General features: G+C 48.1%; 1 protein-coding gene across 1 annotated transcript in view; it reads right to left on the minus strand.

Annotated features, from left to right (window-relative positions):
• Positions 1-1,826: 1,826 nt before the first annotated feature.
• LOC308707263 (uncharacterized protein) overlaps positions 1,827-23,401 on the minus strand; it is a 33,553-nt gene continuing 11,978 nt past the window's right edge. Inside the window, exon 8 of the mRNA XM_081393580.1 lies at positions 1,827-3,870. Coding sequence (XP_081249706.1) covers positions 3,703-3,870 — 168 coding nt within the window. The 3' untranslated portion in view covers positions 1,827-3,702. The remainder of the gene's footprint in view (positions 3,871-23,401) is intronic.

Raw genomic sequence — 23,401 nt, forward strand, 5'->3', positions numbered from 1 at the left:
CCGCTAAAAAAACATGCCGACATGAAATTTCTCTAGACTCGTTTCTGTTTGCAATAGCACTACTGTGCTGTAACATGGTGTGTATAGCCGTGCTGGGCAACACTGGTAAAATGGTGCTATACTCTCATTCACTGGTCCTCTCCCTGCTATCTGCTCACATGCTCTGATAATGATAGCTTTGTAGGACTATACTTTATTTTGACAATTGGTCAAAAACTTAATCTGTTAAATCTGATTCTGCTGCATAGAACTGAATGAAGAATAATATATTGATATTTAATATTATTTTAATACAGGCACCAGTATCAACTAGGGCTGGGCGATAAAACGATAACGATAATTATCGCGATATAATTTTTCTCGATAAAACGATATCAAGAGTTCGATAAATGTTCGATAATGTTTATGTGCCAAAAGCAGAACGAAACTCATTTGAACCGCGCGCCACACGGACCGTTTATCCGCTCGGCTCAAAGTCCAAACGACAGCGCAACTCTGATCGGTCTCGGTCACGAAATCCAGAGAGAAGCGCTTGAGTTCAGCGAAGAACACAAATGTCTCCGTGATTTAAACCAGTTTAAAGGCAGTTGAAACAGCGCTGACCAACAGGAGAAACACTGTGCGCAGCGATACAGTCTGAAGGCTTTTCCTTCTACAAATTCCCATCATTTACCATGGATTTACTGTAACGTTAGCCTAGTAATATCAACTGCACCATGAAATCTGGGATATACATATTGTAAGACTGAAAATACTGGTTGAGGCCCTGGTCTGAGACAAAGGGCTAATTACCATTTGACCTCCTCCATACGACCTCACTTCCGCAAACTACTAAGAACTCACACAAGAATATGGTTTAATGTGAATGTTTATCATTGACTGTTATGTTTTTGGTGTCATTTGAAATGTCTCAAAGTGAGTGGTACAGATATCTCATATCCAGATAGATAAAATAAAAGGTAATAAGGTTTATAGAAGTCTAGAGAAAACTGGTTAAACCATTTGAGGGTGGTTTTCCCCATCCCCTGTATCACCTGGGCAAACAGGATAAAGGAAGGTGTGCGTGCTCTATCGGGGCTCTTCTTGGCTGGACACGAAAGGAATAGGTCTCTCTCTCTCTCTCTCTCTCTCTCTCTCTCTCTCTCTCTCTCTCTCTCTCTATCTCAGGTACAAGCTGGGTAAGATTCTTTGCTGTAACCAATGTATAACCATGCTCTAGATATTTGAATTGATTGTGGAATTGATCTCTGATATCTGAAATATTAAATTGTTACATGTGATTATTCTAACTGATTTTGACATTGTTCATTTAATGGTTAAAAGGAATAGTCAAACATTCGCTCACTTTTAGTGAGGCACAGATATTATTAAAACCTTTCATTTATGGAGTCAGATGAATTAACGAGAGAATACATAACTAAATGTATTGTAAATTTAACCAACCAATACTTTGCATGAGTGAGGACAGAGCACGTGAAAACCTTCCCCGTGTATTGGCGGACCGGCAGATTGGGCCAATATAACGGGCCTTACATATTGAATTGTATATTATTAATGTAGACAATGTATTAAAGGACTAATGGAATATAATTACAGTATTTAATAATGTATTTAGGCTACTGTTTTTCATACAAATACCATAGAAACCATAAAGTTACACTTTGCCGTGATAGTGAGGTGCTACAGGCTATGCCTGGTTTCATCTGTGGTTGTCATGATTTAAATGCATGATATTGTATGACCAATAGTTAAGTTTAATAAAACTCAAACAGTCAGAATATTACATTTTACCAACAAAAAAAAATTAGCACATGCAGAAACTAAGAAATTGTCCAATAAATATATTTATTTTGTTAAGGAAGAATGACAAATGATTGAATGTTCTACCTCAGATTTGTGAAATGTTCTCCTGTTAGGCAAGTGTTTGTCCTGATATGTTCTGACAATAAAGAGTAGTTTAAAACCACAGTTAACGCTCTGGTTTCAACAACTTTTACTTAGGAGCAAAAATACAGAGAGCATCAGCGGATCGAGTGTAAATGTCATTTGACTTTTAAAATGAAGAAATTATAATATCCATTCTCAGAAACCTCTTTGTATTTATTGCATTATAGTCATTAAAATAGCATGAAATATCAATTATTCCAAATTGTGAAAAATGTTTTTTTTTTTTTATATATAAACCTTCAAAAATATTTATAAAGCTTTAACAGAGCAGAATATCCCCATGACCGGAATATTCCCACAAACGAGGTCAGAAAGGGATCATAATCAATATAATGACACCAATTATCTTTTCTATGTTTAGGCTTTTAAAGTCACTTTAAAAAACTGTTGAACATTGTAAAGGTCATCATGAACACATGGAGATTCACTAGAATCTCAAGAATGTTTAGAAAATGGATGAATCTATAAAAACTTAAAGGGTTGATTATGATTTGACTTTTCTAACTTTAGTTAGTGTGTAATGTTGCTGTTTGAGCATAAACAACATCTGCCAAGTTAACGCTCAAAGTTCAAAGCAAAGGGAGATATTTGCTTTTAAAAAAATCAATTTTTAAGGACTACAACAAACGGCTGGTAGAGACTACACAATATTCCTCCCGGGTTAGTGACATCACCAACCCTAAAATTTACATAACCCCGCCCCCTGGTTAGTGACATCACCAACCCTAAAAATTACATAACCCCGCCCCCTGGTTAGTGACATCACCAACCCTAAAAATTACATAACCCCGCCCCCTGGTTAGTGACATCACCAACCCTAAAATGTACATAACCCCGCCCCCTGGTTAGTGACATCACCAACCCTAAAATTTACATAAACCCACTCCCGGATTAGTGACATCACCAACCCTAAAATTTACACAACCCCGCCCCCGGGAACACGCAGTGCATGTTGAGTCAAGTCAAGTCAAGTCATCTTCATTTATATAGCGCTTTTAACAATGTAGATTGTTTCAAAGAAGAGGAAGAGTTGTTGTAGTCGAGCTCATTTGTGAGTTCAGGCTAAAGCTGTCGCATCCGTCTTTTCACATTTATTGCAATCCGGTTCATAACACAAATGCAGTATCATGTCACTCTGTAGGCATCGTACAACAGTTCCCACACGAGCGATTTATAGATTATCATGACAGAATATGCTAATTTAAAATAGTTAACTCCACATCAGCAACACAAACTCATCAACTAGCCGTTGAGTCTCATCATTGTCCGACTCCAGTTTAAACATAAAAGGCAGAACAGTTTCTGACATTTTAGTGCGTGTGTGTGAGGTAACTTGAGCTGCTAACACACACACACACACACACACACATACACACACACAAGCTCTTGAAGCTCCGGGAGCAGCAGCTCATTTGCATTTGAAGGGACACACACTAAACGACGCGTTTTTACTGACCCTCAAAAAGGGAGAACTTTAACATGCTGTGCGAAATATCTGTGGGGTATTCTGAGCTGAAGCTTCACACACACACACACTCTGGGGACAACAGAGACTTACTTTACATCTCGTGAAAAGGGCGTTTTACCACCCCTTTAAGATTGTACAGTTCAACATGCAGGCTGATGTCTATGAATCGATACTGTACGGATCAGTCAGTGATACACTCCTCCTGGAGTTTCCCTCATTAGACAGAAAAACAGCGCCTCTGAAAGGTCCTGATTAGTCAGTCATGAAGACGATGGACGGAGTCTTCCTCAGATGCTCAGAGTGATGGAGCGGATGCTGCCGGCCGGGATCTTGGCGTCTGCAGTTTCTCCTCGGATGCGGAAGATCACGCGTGTGCTGGACGGGATTGTTGCCGTGGCGATCAGCGGTTTTCCCAGCCAGCCCTGAGCCCCTCGCTTGTACATGGAGACGGTGACCTGCACACACACACACACACACCCTGGATATATAACACACTCTGCCTTGTGCAGACACACACACTTTCAGTCTTTGCACTTGACCACTTGCATGACGTCTTTCCTCTATTTGTCCCAAGTGTTCAAGTAGGCGTAAACACTGCAAGTGTGTGTATCCTATCAGTAGTCGTTGTGTAACTAACAGAAAACACACATTTAACATTGTGGTGCTTCTAATTAAGTGATAAAAACAGTTGCAAATGTTGTACAGAATAGGCCTACACACACCAGACACTACACACACACCAGACAGTACACACACACCAGACACTACACACACACCAGACAGTACACACCAGACAGTACACACACACCAGACACTACACACACACCAGACAGTACACACCAGACAGTACACACACACCAGACAGTACACACACACCAGACAGTACACACACACCAGACAGTACACACACACCAGACACTACACACACACACCAGACAGTACACACACACCAGACACTACACACACACCAGACAGTACACACACACCAGACAGTACACACACACCAGACAGTACACACACCAGACACTACACACACACCAGACACTACACACACACCAGACAGTACACACACACCAGACACTACACACACACCAGACACTACACACACACACCAGACAGTACACACACACCAGACAGTACACACACACCAGACAGTACACACACACCAGACAATACACACACACCAGACACTACACACACACCAGACAGTACACACACACCAGACAGTACACACACACCAGACAGTACACACACACCAGACAGTACACACACACCAGACACTACACACACACCAGACACTACACACACACCAGACAGTACACACACACCAGACACTACACACACACCAGACAGTACACACACACCAGACAGTACACACACACCAGACAGTACACACACACCAGACAGTACACACACACCAGACACTACACACACACCAGACAGTACACACACACCAGACAGTACACACACACACCAGACACTACACACACACACACCAGACACTACACACACACCAGACACTACACACACACACCAGACACTACACACACACCAGACACTACACACACACACCAGACACTACACACACACCAGACAGTACACACACACCAGACACTACACACACACCAGACAGTACACACACACCAGACAGTACACACCAGACAGTACACACACACCAGACAGTACACACCAGACACTACACACACACCAGACAGTACACACCAGACAGTACACACACACCAGACACTACACACACACCAGACAGTACACACCAGACACTACACACACACCAGACAGTACACACACACCAGACACTACACACACACCAGACACTACACACACACCAGACAGTACACACACACCAGACACTACACACACACCAGACAGTACACACACACCAGACAGTACACACCAGACAGTACACACACACCAGACAGTACACACCAGACAGTACACACACCAGACACTACACACACACACCAGACAGTACACACACACCAGACACTACACACACACCAGACAGTACACACACACCAGACAGTACACACACACCAGACAGTACACACACACACCAGACAGTACACACACACCAGACACTACACACACACCAGACACTACACACACACCAGACACTACACACACACCAGACAGTACACACACACACCAGACACTACACACACACCAGACACTACACACACACACCAGACACTACACACACACCAGACAGTACACACACACCAGACACTACACACACACCAGACAGTACACACACACCAGACAGTACACACACACCAGACACTACACACACACCAGACACTACACACACACCAGACACTACACATACACCAGACAGTACACACACCAGACACTACACACACACCAGACAGTACACACACACCAGACAGTACACACACACCAGACACTACACACACACCAGACACTACACACACACCAGACACTACACATACACCAGACAGTACACACACCAGACAGTACACACACACCAGACAGTACACACACACCAGACAGTACACACACACCAGACAGTACACACACACCAGACAGTACACACACCAGACAGTACACACACACCAGACACTACACACACACCAGACACTACACACACACACCAGACACTACACACACACCAGACAGTACACACACACCAGACACTACACACACACCAGACAGTACACACACACCAGACAGTACACACACACCAGACAGTACACACACCAGACAGTACACACACACCAGACACTACACACACACCAGACACTACACACACACACCAGACAGTACACACACACCAGACAGTACACACACACCAGACACTACACACACACCAGACAGTACACACACACCAGACACTACACACACACCAGACAGTACACACACACCAGACAGTACACACACACCAGACAGTACACACACACCAGACAGTACACACACACCAGACACTACACACACCAGACAGTACACACACACCAGACACTACACACACACCAGACACTACACACACACACCAGACACTACACACACACCAGACAGTACACACACACCAGACACTACACACACACCAGACAGTACACACACACCAGACAGTACACACACACCAGACAGTACACACACACCAGACAGTACACACACACCAGACACTACACACACACCAGACACTACACACACACACCAGACAGTACACACACACCAGACAGTACACACACACCAGACAGTACACACACACCAGACACTACACACACACACCAGACACTACACACACACCAGACAGTACACACACACCAGACACTACACACACACCAGACAGTACACACACACACCAGACAGTACACACACACCAGACACTACACACACACCAGACACTACACACACACCAGACAGTACACACACACCAGACAGTACACACACTCCAGACAGTACACACACACCAGACACTACACACACCAGACACTACACACACACCAGACACTACACACACACACCAGACAGTACACACACACCAGACAGTACACACACACCAGACAGTACACACACCAGACACTACACACACACCAGACAGTACACACACACCAGACAGTACACACACACCAGACAGTACACACACACCAGACAGTACACACACACCAGACAGTACACACACTCCAGACAGTACACACACACCAGACACTACACACACCAGACACTACACACACACCAGACACTACACACACACACACACCAGACAGTACACACACACCAGACAGTACACACACACCAGACAGTACACACACCAGACACTACACACACACCAGACAGTACACACACACCAGACAGTACACACACACCAGACAGTACACACACACCAGACACACCAGACACTACACACACACCAGACAGTACACACACCAGACACTACACACACACCAGACAGTACACACACCAGACACTACACACACACCAACACACACACCAGACAGTACACACACACCAGACAGTACACACACCAGACACTACACACACACCAGACACTACACACACACCAGACACTACACGCACACCAGACAGTACACACACCAGACACTACACACACACCAGACACTACACACACACCAGACAGTACACACACCAGACACTACACACACACCAGACACTACACACACACCAGACACTACACACACACCAGACAGTACACACACACCAGACACTACACACACACCAGACAGTACACACACACCAGACAGTACACACACACCAGACAGTACACACACACACCAGACACTACACACACACCAGACAGTACACACACACCAGACACTACACACACCAGACAGTACACACACACCAGACACTACACACACACCAGACACTACACACACACCAGACACTACACACACACCAGACAGTACACACACACCAGACAGTACACACACACCAGACACACCAGACACTACACACACACCAGACAGTACACACACCAGACACTACACACACACCAGACAGTACACACACCAGACACTACACACACACCAACACACACACCAGACAGTACACACACACCAGACAGTACACACACCAGACACTACACACACACCAGACACTACACACACACCAGACACTACACGCACACCAGACACTACACACACACCAGACACTACACACACACCAGACACTACACACACACCAGACAGTACACACACCAGACACTACACACACACCAGACACTACACACACACCAGACAGTACACACACACCAGACACTACACACACACCAGACAGTACACACACACCAGACAGTACACACACACCAGACAGTACACACACACACCAGACACTACACACACACCAGACAGTACACACACACCAGACACTACACACACCAGACAGTACACACACACCAGACACTACACACACACCAGACACTACACACACACCAGACACTACACACACACCAGACAGTACACACACACCAGACACTACACACACACCAGACAGTACACACACACCAGACAGTACACACACACCAGACACTACACACACACCAGACAGTACACACACACCAGACAGTACACACACACCAGACAGTACACACACACCAGACAGTACACACACTCCAGACAGTACACACACACCAGACACTACACACACCAGACACTACACACACACCAGACACTACACACACACCAGACAGTACACACACACCAGACACTACACACACACCAGACAGTACACACACACCAGACAGTACACACACACCAGACAGTACACACACACCAGACACTACACACACACCAGACAGTACACACACACCAGACAGTACACACACACCAGACACTACACACACACCAGACAGTACACACACACCAGACAGTACACACACACCAGACAGTACACACACACCAGACACTACACACACACCAGACAGTACACACACACCAGACAGTACACACACCAGACACTACACACACACCAGACAGTACACACACACCAGACAGTACACACACCAGACAGTACACACACCAGACAGTACACACACACCAGACACTACACACACACCAGACAGTACACACACACACACACAGACAGTACACACACCAGACACTACACACACACCAGACAGTACACACACCAGACAGTACACACACACCAGACACTACACACACACCAGACAGTACACACACACCAGACAGTACACACACACCAGACAGTACACACACACCAGACACTACACACACACCAGACAGTACACACACACCAGACAGTACACACACACCAGACAGTACACACACACCAGACACTACACACACACCAGACAGTACACACACACCAGACACTACACACACACACACACACACACCAGACAGTACACACACACCAGACAGTACACACACCAGACAGTACACACACCAGACAGTACACACACACCAGACACTACACACACACCAGACAGTACACACACACACACCAGACAGTACACACACCAGACACTACACACACACCAGACACTACACACACACACCAGACAGTACACACACACACCAGACAGTACACACACACCAGACACTACACACACACCAGACAGTACACACACACCAGACAGTACACACACACCAGACAGTACACACACACCAGACACACCAGACACTACACACACACCAGACAGTACACACACCAGACACTACACACACACCAGACAGTACACACACCAGACACTACACACACACCAACACACACACCAGACAGTACACACACACCAGACAGTACACACACCAGACACTACACACACACCAGACACTACACACACACCAGACACTACACGCACACCAGACAGTACACACACCAGACACTACACACACACACCAGACACTACACACACACCAGACAGTACACACACCAGACACTACACACACACACCAGACACTACACACACACCAGACAGTACACACACACCAGACACTACACACACACCAGACAGTACACACACACCAGACAGTACACACACACCAGACAGTACACACACACACACCAGACACTACACACACACCAGACAGTACACACACACCAGACAGTACACACACACCAGACACTACACACACACACCAGACAGTACACACACCAGACACTACACACACACCAGACAGTACACACACACCAGACAGTACACACACACCAGACACACCAGACACTACACACACACCAGACAGTACACACACCAGACACTACACACACACCAGACAGTACACACACCAGACACTACACACACACCAACACACACACCAGACAGTACACACACACACCAGACAGTACACACACCAGACACTACACACACACCAGACACTACACACACACCAGACACTACACGCACACCAGACAGTACACACACCAGACACTACACACACACCAGACACTACACACACACCAGACACTACACACACACCAGACAGTACACACACACACCAGACACTACACACACACCAGACAGTACACACACACCAGACAGTACACACACACCAGACAGTACACACACACACCAGACACTACACACACACCAGACAGTACACACACACACCAGACACTACACACACCAGACAGTACACACACACCAGACACTACACACACACCAGACACTACACACACACCAGACACTACACACACACCAGACAGTACACACACACCAGACACTACACACACACCAGACAGTACACACACACCAGACAGTACACACACACCAGACACTACACACACACCAGACAGTACACACACACCAGACAGTACACACACACCAGACAGTACACACACACCAGACAGTACACACACTCCAGACAGTACACACACACCAGACACTACACACACCAGACACTACACACACACCAGACACTACACACACACCAGACAGTACACACACACCAGACACTACACACACACCAGACAGTACACACACACCAGACAGTACACACACACCAGACAGTACACACACACCAGACACTACACACACACCAGACAGTACACACACACCAGACAGTACACAAACCAGACACTACACACACACCAGACAGTACACACACACCAGACAGTACACACACACCAGACAGTACACACACACCAGACACTACACACACACCAGACAGTACACACACACCAGACAGTACACACACCAGACACTACACACACACCAGACAGTACACACACACCAGACAGTACACACACCAGACAGTACACACACCAGACAGTACACACACACCAGACACTACACACACACCAGACAGTACACACACACACACACCAGACAGTACACACACCAGACACTACACACACACAAGACAGTACACACACCAGACAGTACACACACACCAGACACTACACACACACCAGACAGTACACACACACCAGACAGTACACACACACCAGACAGTACACACACACCAGACACTACACACACACCAGACAGTACACACACACCAGACAGTACACACACACACACACACACCAGACAGTACACACACACCAGACACTACACACACACCAGACAGTACACACACACCAGACAGTACACACACCAGACACTACACACACACACACCAGACAGTACACACACACCAGACAGTACACACACCAGACAGTACACACACCAGACAGTACACACACACCAGACACTACACACACACCAGACAGTACACACACACACCAGACAGTACACACACCAGACACTACACACACACACACACCAGACAGTACACACACAAGACAGTACACACACACCAGACACTACACACACACCAGACAGTACACACACACCAGACACTACACATACACCAGACAGTACACACACACCAGACAGTACACACACACCAGACACTACACACACACCAGACACTACACATACACCAGACAGTACACACACCAGACAGTACACACACCAGACAGTACACACACACCAGACAGTACACACACACCAGACAGTACACACACACCAGACAGTACACACACCAGACAGTACACACACACCAGACACTACACACACACCAGACAGTATACACACACCAGACACTACACACACACACCAGACAGTACACACACACCAGACACTACACATACACCAGACAGTACACACACACCAGACAGTACACACACACACCAGACACTACACACACACCAGACACTACACATACACCAGACAGTACACACACCAGACAGTACACACACCAGACACTACACACACACCAGACAGTACACACACACCAGACAGTACACACACCAGACAGTACACACACCAGACAGTACACACACACCAGACACTACACACACACCAGACAGTACACACACACACCAGACAGTACACACACCAGACACTACACACACACCAGACAGTACACACACCAGACAGTACACACACACCAGACACTACACACACACCAGACAGTACACACACACCAGACACTACACATACACCAGACAGTACACACACACCAGACAGTACACACACCAGACACTACACACACACCAGACACTACACATACACCAGACAGTACACACACACCAGACAGTACACACACACCAGACACTACACACACACACCAGACAGTACACACACACCAGACAGTACACACACACCAGACAGTACACACACCAGACACTACACACACACCAGACAGTACACACACCAGACAGTACACACACACCAGACAGTACACACACACCAGACAGTACACACACACCAGACAGTACACACACACCAGACACTACACACACACCAGACAGTACACACACCAGACACTACACACACACCAGACAGTACACACACCAGACACTACACACACACCAACACACACACCAGACAGTACACACACACCAGACAGTACACACACCAGACACTACACACACACCAGACACTACACACACACCAGACACTACACGCACACCAGACAGTACACACACCAGACACTACACACACACCAGACACTACACGCACACCAGACAGTACACACACCAGACACTACACACACACCAGACACTACACACACACACCAGACAGTACACACACACCAGACAGTACACACACACCAGACAGTACACACACACCAGACACTACACACACACCAGACAGTACACACACACCAGACACTACACACACACCAGACACTACACACACACACCAACACACACACCAGACAGTACACACACACCAGACAGTACACACACCAGACACTACACACACACCAGACAGTACACACACCAGACACTACACACACACCAGACACTACACACACACCAGACAGTACACGCACACCAGACAGTACACGCACACCAGACAGTACACACACACCAGACACTACACACACACCAGACAGTACACACACCAGACACTACACACACACCAGACACTACACACACACCAGACAGTACACACACACCAGACACTACACACACACCAGACAGTACACACACCAGACACTACACACACACCAGACAGTACACACACACCAGACACTACACACACACCAGAAAGTACACACACACCAGACAGTACACACACACCAGACACTACACACACACCAGACAGTACACACACACCAGACACTACACACACACCAGACAGTACACACACACCAGACACTACACACACACCAGACAGTACACACACACCAGACAGTACACACACACACCAGACAGTACACACACACCAGACACTACACACACACCAGACACTACACACACCAGACACTACACACACCAGACAGTACACACACCAGACACTACACACACACCAGACAGTACACGCACACCAGACAGTACACACACACCAGACACTACACACACACCAGACAGTACACACACCAGACACTACACACACACCAGACAGTACACGCACACCAGACACTACACACACACCAGACACTACACACACACCAGACAGTACACACACATCAGACAGTACACACACACACACCAGACAGTACACACACACCAGACACTACACACACACCAGACAGTACACACACACCAGACAGTACACACACACCAGACAGTACACACACACCAGACACTACACACACACCAGACAGTACACACACCAGACACTACACACACACCAGACAGTACACACACCAGACACTACACACACACACCAGACAGTACACGCACACCAGACAGTACACACACACCAGACACTACACACACACCAGACAGTACACACACCAGACACTACACACACACCAGACAGTACACACACACCAGACACTACACACACACCAGAAAGTACACACACACCAGACAGTACACACACACACCAGACACTACACACACACCAGACAGTACACACACACCAGACACTACACACACACCAGACAGTACACACACACCAGACACTACACACACACCAGACAGTACACACACACCAGACAGTACACACACACACCAGACAGTACACACACACCAGACACTACACACACACCAGACACTACACACACCAGACACTACACACACCAGACAGTACACACACCAGACACTACACACACACCAGACACTACACACACACCAGACAGTACACACACACCAGACAGTACACACACACCAGACAGTACACACACACCAGACACTACACACACACCAGACAGTACACACACACCAGACAGTACACACACACCAGACAGTACACACACACCAGACACTACACACACACCAGACAGTACACACACACCAGACAGTACACACACACCAGACAGTACACACACACCAGACACTACACACACACACCAGACAGTACACACACACCAGACACTACACACACACCAGACAGTACACACACACCAGACAGTACACACACACCAGACAGTACACACACACCAGACACTACACACACACCAGACAGTACACACACACCAGACAGTACACACACCAGACACTACACACACACACACACACCAGACAGTACACACACACCAGACAGTACACACACCAGACAGTACACACACCAGACAGTACACACACACCAGACACTACACACACACCAGACAGTACACACACACACACCAGACAGTACACACACCAGACACTACACACACACCAGACAGTACACACACCAGACACTACACACACACCAGACACTACACACACACCAGACAGTACACACACACCAGACACTACACATACACCAGACAGTACACACACACCAGACAGTACACACACACCAGACACTACACACACACACCAGACACTACACATACACCAGACAGTACACACACCAGACAGTACACACACCAGACAGTACACACACACCAGACAGTACACACACACACCAGACAGTACACACACACACCAGACAGTACACACACCAGACAGTACACACACACCAGACACTACACACACACCAGACAGTACACACACACCAGACACTACACACACACACCAGACAGTACACACACACCAGACACTACACATACACCAGACAGTACACACACACCAGACAGTACACACACACCAGACACTACACACACACCAGACACTACACATACACCAGACAGTACACACACCAGACAGTACACACACCAGACACTACACACACACCAGACAGTACACACACACCAGACAGTACACACACCAGACAGTACACACACCAGACAGTACACACACACCAGACACTACACACACACCAGACAGTACACACACACACCAGACAGTACACACACCAGACACTACACACACACCAGACAGTACACACACCAGACAGTACACACACACCAGACACTACACACACACACCAGACAGTACACACACACCAGACACTACACATACACCAGACAGTACACACACACCAGACAGTACACACACCAGACACTACACACACACCAGACACTACACATACACCAGACAGTACACACACACCAGACAGTACACACACACCAGACACTACACACACACACCAGACAGTACACACACACCAGACAGTACACACACACCAGACAGTACACACACCAGACACTACACACACACCAGACAGTACACACACCAGACAGTACACACACACCAGACAGTACACACACACCAGACAGTACACACACACCAGACAGTACACACACACCAGACACTACACACACACCAGACAGTACACACACCAGACACTACACACACACCAGACAGTACACACACCAGACACTACACACACACCAACACACACACCAGACAGTACACACACACCAGACAGTACACACACCAGACACTACACACACACCAGACACTACACACACACCAGACACTACACGCACACCAGACAGTACACACACCAGACACTACACACACACACCAGACACTACACGCACACCAGACAGTACACACACCAGACACTACACACACACCAGACACTACACACACACCAGACAGTACACACACACCAGACAGTACACACACACCAGACAGTACACACACACCAGACACTACACACACACCAGACAGTACACACACACCAGACACTACACACACACCAGACACTACACACACACCAACACACACACACCAGACAGTACACACACACCAGACAGTACACACACCAGACACTACACACACACCAGACAGTACACACACCAGACACTACACACACACCAGACACTACACACACACCAGACAGTACACGCACACCAGACAGTACACGCACACCAGACAGTACACACACACCAGACACTACACACACACCAGACAGTACACACACCAGACACTACACACACACCAGACAGTACACACACACCAGACACTACACACACACCAGAAAGTACACACACACCAGACAGTACACACACACCAGACACTACACACACACCAGACAGTACACACACACCAGACACTACACACACACCAGACAGTACACACACACCAGACACTACACACACACCAGACAGTACACACACACCAGACAGTACACACACACACCAGACAGTACACACACCAGACAGTACACACACCAGACAGTACACACACACCAGACACTACACACACACCAGACAGTACACACACACACCAGACAGTACACACACCAGACACTACACACACACCAGACAGTAAACACACCAGACAGTACACACACACCAGACACTACACACACACCAGACAGTACACACACACCAGACAGTACACACACACCAGACACTACACACACACCAGACAGTACACACACACACCAGACAGTACACACACACCAGACACTACACACACACCAGACAGTACACACACACACACCAGACAGTACACACACCAGACACTACACACACACACACACCAGACAGTACACACACACCAGACAGTACACACACCAGACAGTACACACACCAGACAGTACACACACACCAGACACTACACACACACCAGACAGTACACACACACACCAGACAGTACACACACCAGACACTACACACACACCAGACAGTACACACACCAGACAGTACACACACACACCAGACACTACACACACACCAGACAGTACACACACACCAGACACTACACATACACCAGACAGTACACACACACCAGACAGTACACACACACCAGACACTACACACACACCAGACACTACACATACACCAGACAGTACACACACCAGACAGTACACACACCAGACAGTACACACACACCAGACAGTACACACACACCAGACAGTACACACACACCAGACAGTACACACACCAGACAGTACACACACACCAGACACTACACACACACCAGACAGTACACACACACCAGACACTACACACACACCAGACAGTGCACACACACCAGACACTACACATACACCAGACAGTACACACACACCAGACAGTACACACACACCAGACACTACACACATACCAGACACTACACATACACCAGACAGTACACACACCAGACAGTACACACACCAGACACTACACACACACCAGACAGTACACACACACCAGACAGTACACACACCAGACAGTACACACACCAGACAGTACACACACACCAGACACTACACACACACCAGACAGTACACACACACACACCAGACAGTACACACACCAGACACTACACACACAGCAGACAGTACACACACACCAGACACTACACACACACCAGACATTACACACACACCAGACACTACACACACACCAGACAGTACACACACACCAGACAGTACACACACCAGACACTACACATACACCAGACACTACACATACACCAGACAGTACACACACACCAGACAGTACACACACACCAGACACTACACACACACACCAGACAGTACACACACACCAGACAGTACACACACACCAGACAGTACACACACCAGACACTACACACACACCAGACAGTACACACACCAGACAGTACACACACACACCAGACAGTACACACACACCAGACAGTACACACACACCAGACAGTACACACACACCAGACACTACACACACACCAGACAGTACACACACCAGACACTACACACACACCAGACAGTACACACACCAGACACTACACACACACCAACACACACACCAGACAGTACACACACACCAGACAGTACACACACCAGACACTACACACACACCAGACACTACACACACACCAGACACTACACGCACACCAGACAGTACACACACCAGACACTACACACACACCAGACACTACACGCACACCAGACAGTACACACACCAGACACTACACACACACCAGACACTACACACACACACACCAGACAGTACACACACACCAGACAGTACACACACACCAGACAGTACACACACACCAGACACTACACACACACCAGACACTACACACACACCAACACACACACCAGACAGTACACACACACCAGACAGTACACACACCAGACACTACACACACACCAGACAGTACACACACCAGACACTACACACACACCAGACACTACACACACACCAGACAGTACACGCACACCAGACAGTACACGCACACCAGACAGTACACACACACCAGACACTACACACACACCAGACAGTACACACACCAGACACTACACACACACCAGACAGTACACACACCAGACACTACACACACACCAGACAGTACACGCACACCAGACAGTACACACACACCAGACACTACACACACACCAGACAGTACACACACCAGACACTACACACACACCAGACAGTACACACACACCAGACACTACACACACACCAGAAAGTACACACACACCAGACAGTACACACACACCAGACACTACACACACACCAGACAGTACACACACACCAGACACTACACACACACCAGACAGTACACACACACCAGACACTACACACACACCAGACAGTACACACACACCAGACAGTACACACACACACCAGACAGTACACACACACCAGACACTACACACACACCAGACACTACACACACCAGACACTACACACACCAGACAGTACACACACCAGACACTACACACACACCAGACAGTACACGCACACCAGACAGTACACACACACCAGACACTACACACACACCAGACAGTACACACACCAGACACTACACACACACCAGACAGTACACGCACACCAGACACTACACACACACCAGACACTACACACACACCAGACAGTACACACACACCAGACAGTACACACACACACACCAGACAGTACACACACACCAGACACTACACACACACCAGACAGTACACACACACCAGACAGTACACACACACCAGACAGTACACACACACCAGACACTACACACACACCAGACAGTACACACACCAGACACTACACACACACCAGACAGTACACACACCAGACACTACACACACACCAGACAGTACACGCACACCAGACAGTACACACACACCAGACACTACACACACACCAGACACTACACACACACCAGACAGTACACACACCAGACACTACACACACACCAGACAGTACACACACACCAGACACTACACACACACACCAGAAAGTACACACACACCAGACAGTACACACACACCAGACACTACACACACACCAGACAGTACACACACACACCAGACACTACACACACACCAGACAGTACACACACACCAGACACTACACACACACCAGACAGTACACACACACCAGACAGTACACACACACACACACCAGACAGTACACACACACCAGACACTACACACACACCAGACACTACACACACCAGACACTACACACACCAGACAGTACACACACCAGACACTACACACACACCAGACACTACACACACACCAGACAGTACACACACACCAGACAGTACACACACACCAGACAGTACACACACACCAGACACTACACACACACCAGACAGTACACACACACACCAGACAGTACACACACACCAGACAGTACACACACACCAGACACTACACACACACCAGACAGTACACACACACCAGACAGTACACACACACCAGACAGTACACACACACCAGACACTACACACACACCAGACAGTACACACACACCAGACACTACACACACCAGACACTACACACACACACACCAGACAGTACACACACCAGACAGTACACACACCAGACAGTACACACACACCAGACACTACACACACACCAGACAGTACACACACACACACCAGACAGTACACACACCAGACACTACACACACACCAGACAGTACACACACCAGACAGTACACACACACCAGACACTACACACACACCAGACAGTACACACACCAGACACTACACACACACCAGACAGTACACACACCAGACACTACACATACACCAGACAGTACACACACACCAGACAGTACACACACACCAGACACTACACACACACCAGACACTACACATACACCAGACAGTACACACACCAGACAGTACACACACCAGACAGTACACACACACCAGACAGTACACACACACCAGACAGTACACACACACCAGACAGTACACACACCAGACAGTACACACACACCAGACACTACACACACACCAGACAGTACACACACACACCAGACACTACACACACACCAGACAGTACACACACACACACCAGACACTACACATACACCAGACAGTACACACACACCAGACAGTACACACACACCAGACACTACACACACACCAGACACTACACATACACCAGACAGTACACACACCAGACAGTACACACACCAGACACTACACACACACCAGACAGTACACACACACCAGACAGTACACACACCAGACAGTACACACACCAGACAGTACACACACACCAGACACTACACACACACCAGACAGTACACACACACACCAGACAGTACACACACCAGACACTACACACACACCAGACAGTACACACACACCAGACACTACACATACACCAGACAGTACACACACACCAGACAGTACACACACCAGACACTACACACACACCAGACACTACACATACACCAGACAGTACACACACACACCAGACAGTACACACACACCAGACACTACACACACACACCAGACAGTACACACACACCAGACAGTACACACACACACCAGACAGTACACACACCAGACACTACACACACACCAGACAGTACACACACCAGACAGTACACACACACCAGACAGTACACACACACCAGACAGTACACACACACCAGACAGTACACACACACCAGACACTACACACACACCAGACAGTACACACACCAGACACTACACACACACCAGACAGTACACACACCAGACACTACACACACACCAACACACACACCAGACAGTACACACACCAGACACTACACACACACCAGACACTACACACACACCAGACACTACACGCACACCAGACAGTACACACACCAGACACTACACACACACCAGACACTACACGCACACCAGACAGTACACACACCAGACACTACACACACACCAGACACTACACACACACCAGACAGTACACACACACCAGACAGTACACACACACCAGACAGTACACACACACCAGACACTACACACACACCAGACACTACACACACACCAGACACTACACACACACCAGACACTACACACACACACCAACACACACACCAGACAGTACACACACACCAGACAGTACACACACCAGACACTACACACACACCAGACAGTACACACACCAGACACTACACACACACCAGACACTACACACACACCAGACAGTACACGCACACCAGACAGTACACGCACACCAGACAGTACACACACACCAGACACTACACACACACCAGACAGTACACACACCAGACACTACACACACACCAGACAGTACACACACCAGACACTACACACACACCAGACAGTACACGCACACCAGACAGTACACACACACCAGACACTACACACACACCAGACAGTACACACACCAGACACTACACACACACCAGACAGTACACACACACACCAGACACTACACACACACCAGAAAGTACACACACACCAGACAGTACACACACACCAGACACTACACACACACCAGACAGTACACACACACCAGACACTACACACACACCAGACAGTACACACACACCAGACACTACACACACACCAGACAGTACACACACACCAGACAGTACACACACACACCAGACAGTACACACAAACCAGACACTACACACACACACCAGACACTACACACACCAGACACTACACACACCAGACAGTACACACACCAGACACTACACACACACCAGACAGTACACGCACACCAGACACTACACACACACCAGACAGTACACACACCAGACACTACACACACACCAGACAGTACACGCACACCAGACACTACACACACACCAGACACTACACACACACCAGACAGTACACACACACCAGACAGTACACACACACACACCAGACAGTACACACACACCAGACACTACACACACACCAGACAGTACACACACACACCAGACAGTACACACACACCAGACAGTACACACACACCAGACACTACACACACACCAGACAGTACACACACCAGACACTACACACACACCAGACAGTACACACACCAGACACTACACACACACCAGACAGTACACGCACACCAGACAGTACACACACACCAGACACTACACACACACCAGACAGTACACACACCAGACACTACACACACACCAGACAGTACACACACACCAGACACTACACACACACCAGAAAGTACACACACACCAGACAGTACACACACACCAGACACTACACACACACCAGACAGTACACACACACCAGACACTACACACACACCAGACAGTACACACACACCAGACACTACACACACACCAGACAGTACACACACACCAGACAGTACACACACACACCAGACAGTACACACACACCAGACACTACACACACACCAGACACTACACACACCAGACAGTACACACACCAGACACTACACACACACCAGACACTACACACACACCAGACAGTACACACACACCAGACAGTACACACACACCAGACAGTACACACACACCAGACAGTACACACACACCAGACACTACACACACCAGACAG

Source organism: Scardinius erythrophthalmus (genome assembly GCF_964197995.2).
Source record: "Scardinius erythrophthalmus genome assembly, chromosome: 18".
Lineage (NCBI taxonomy): Eukaryota > Metazoa > Chordata > Actinopteri > Cypriniformes > Leuciscidae > Scardinius > Scardinius erythrophthalmus.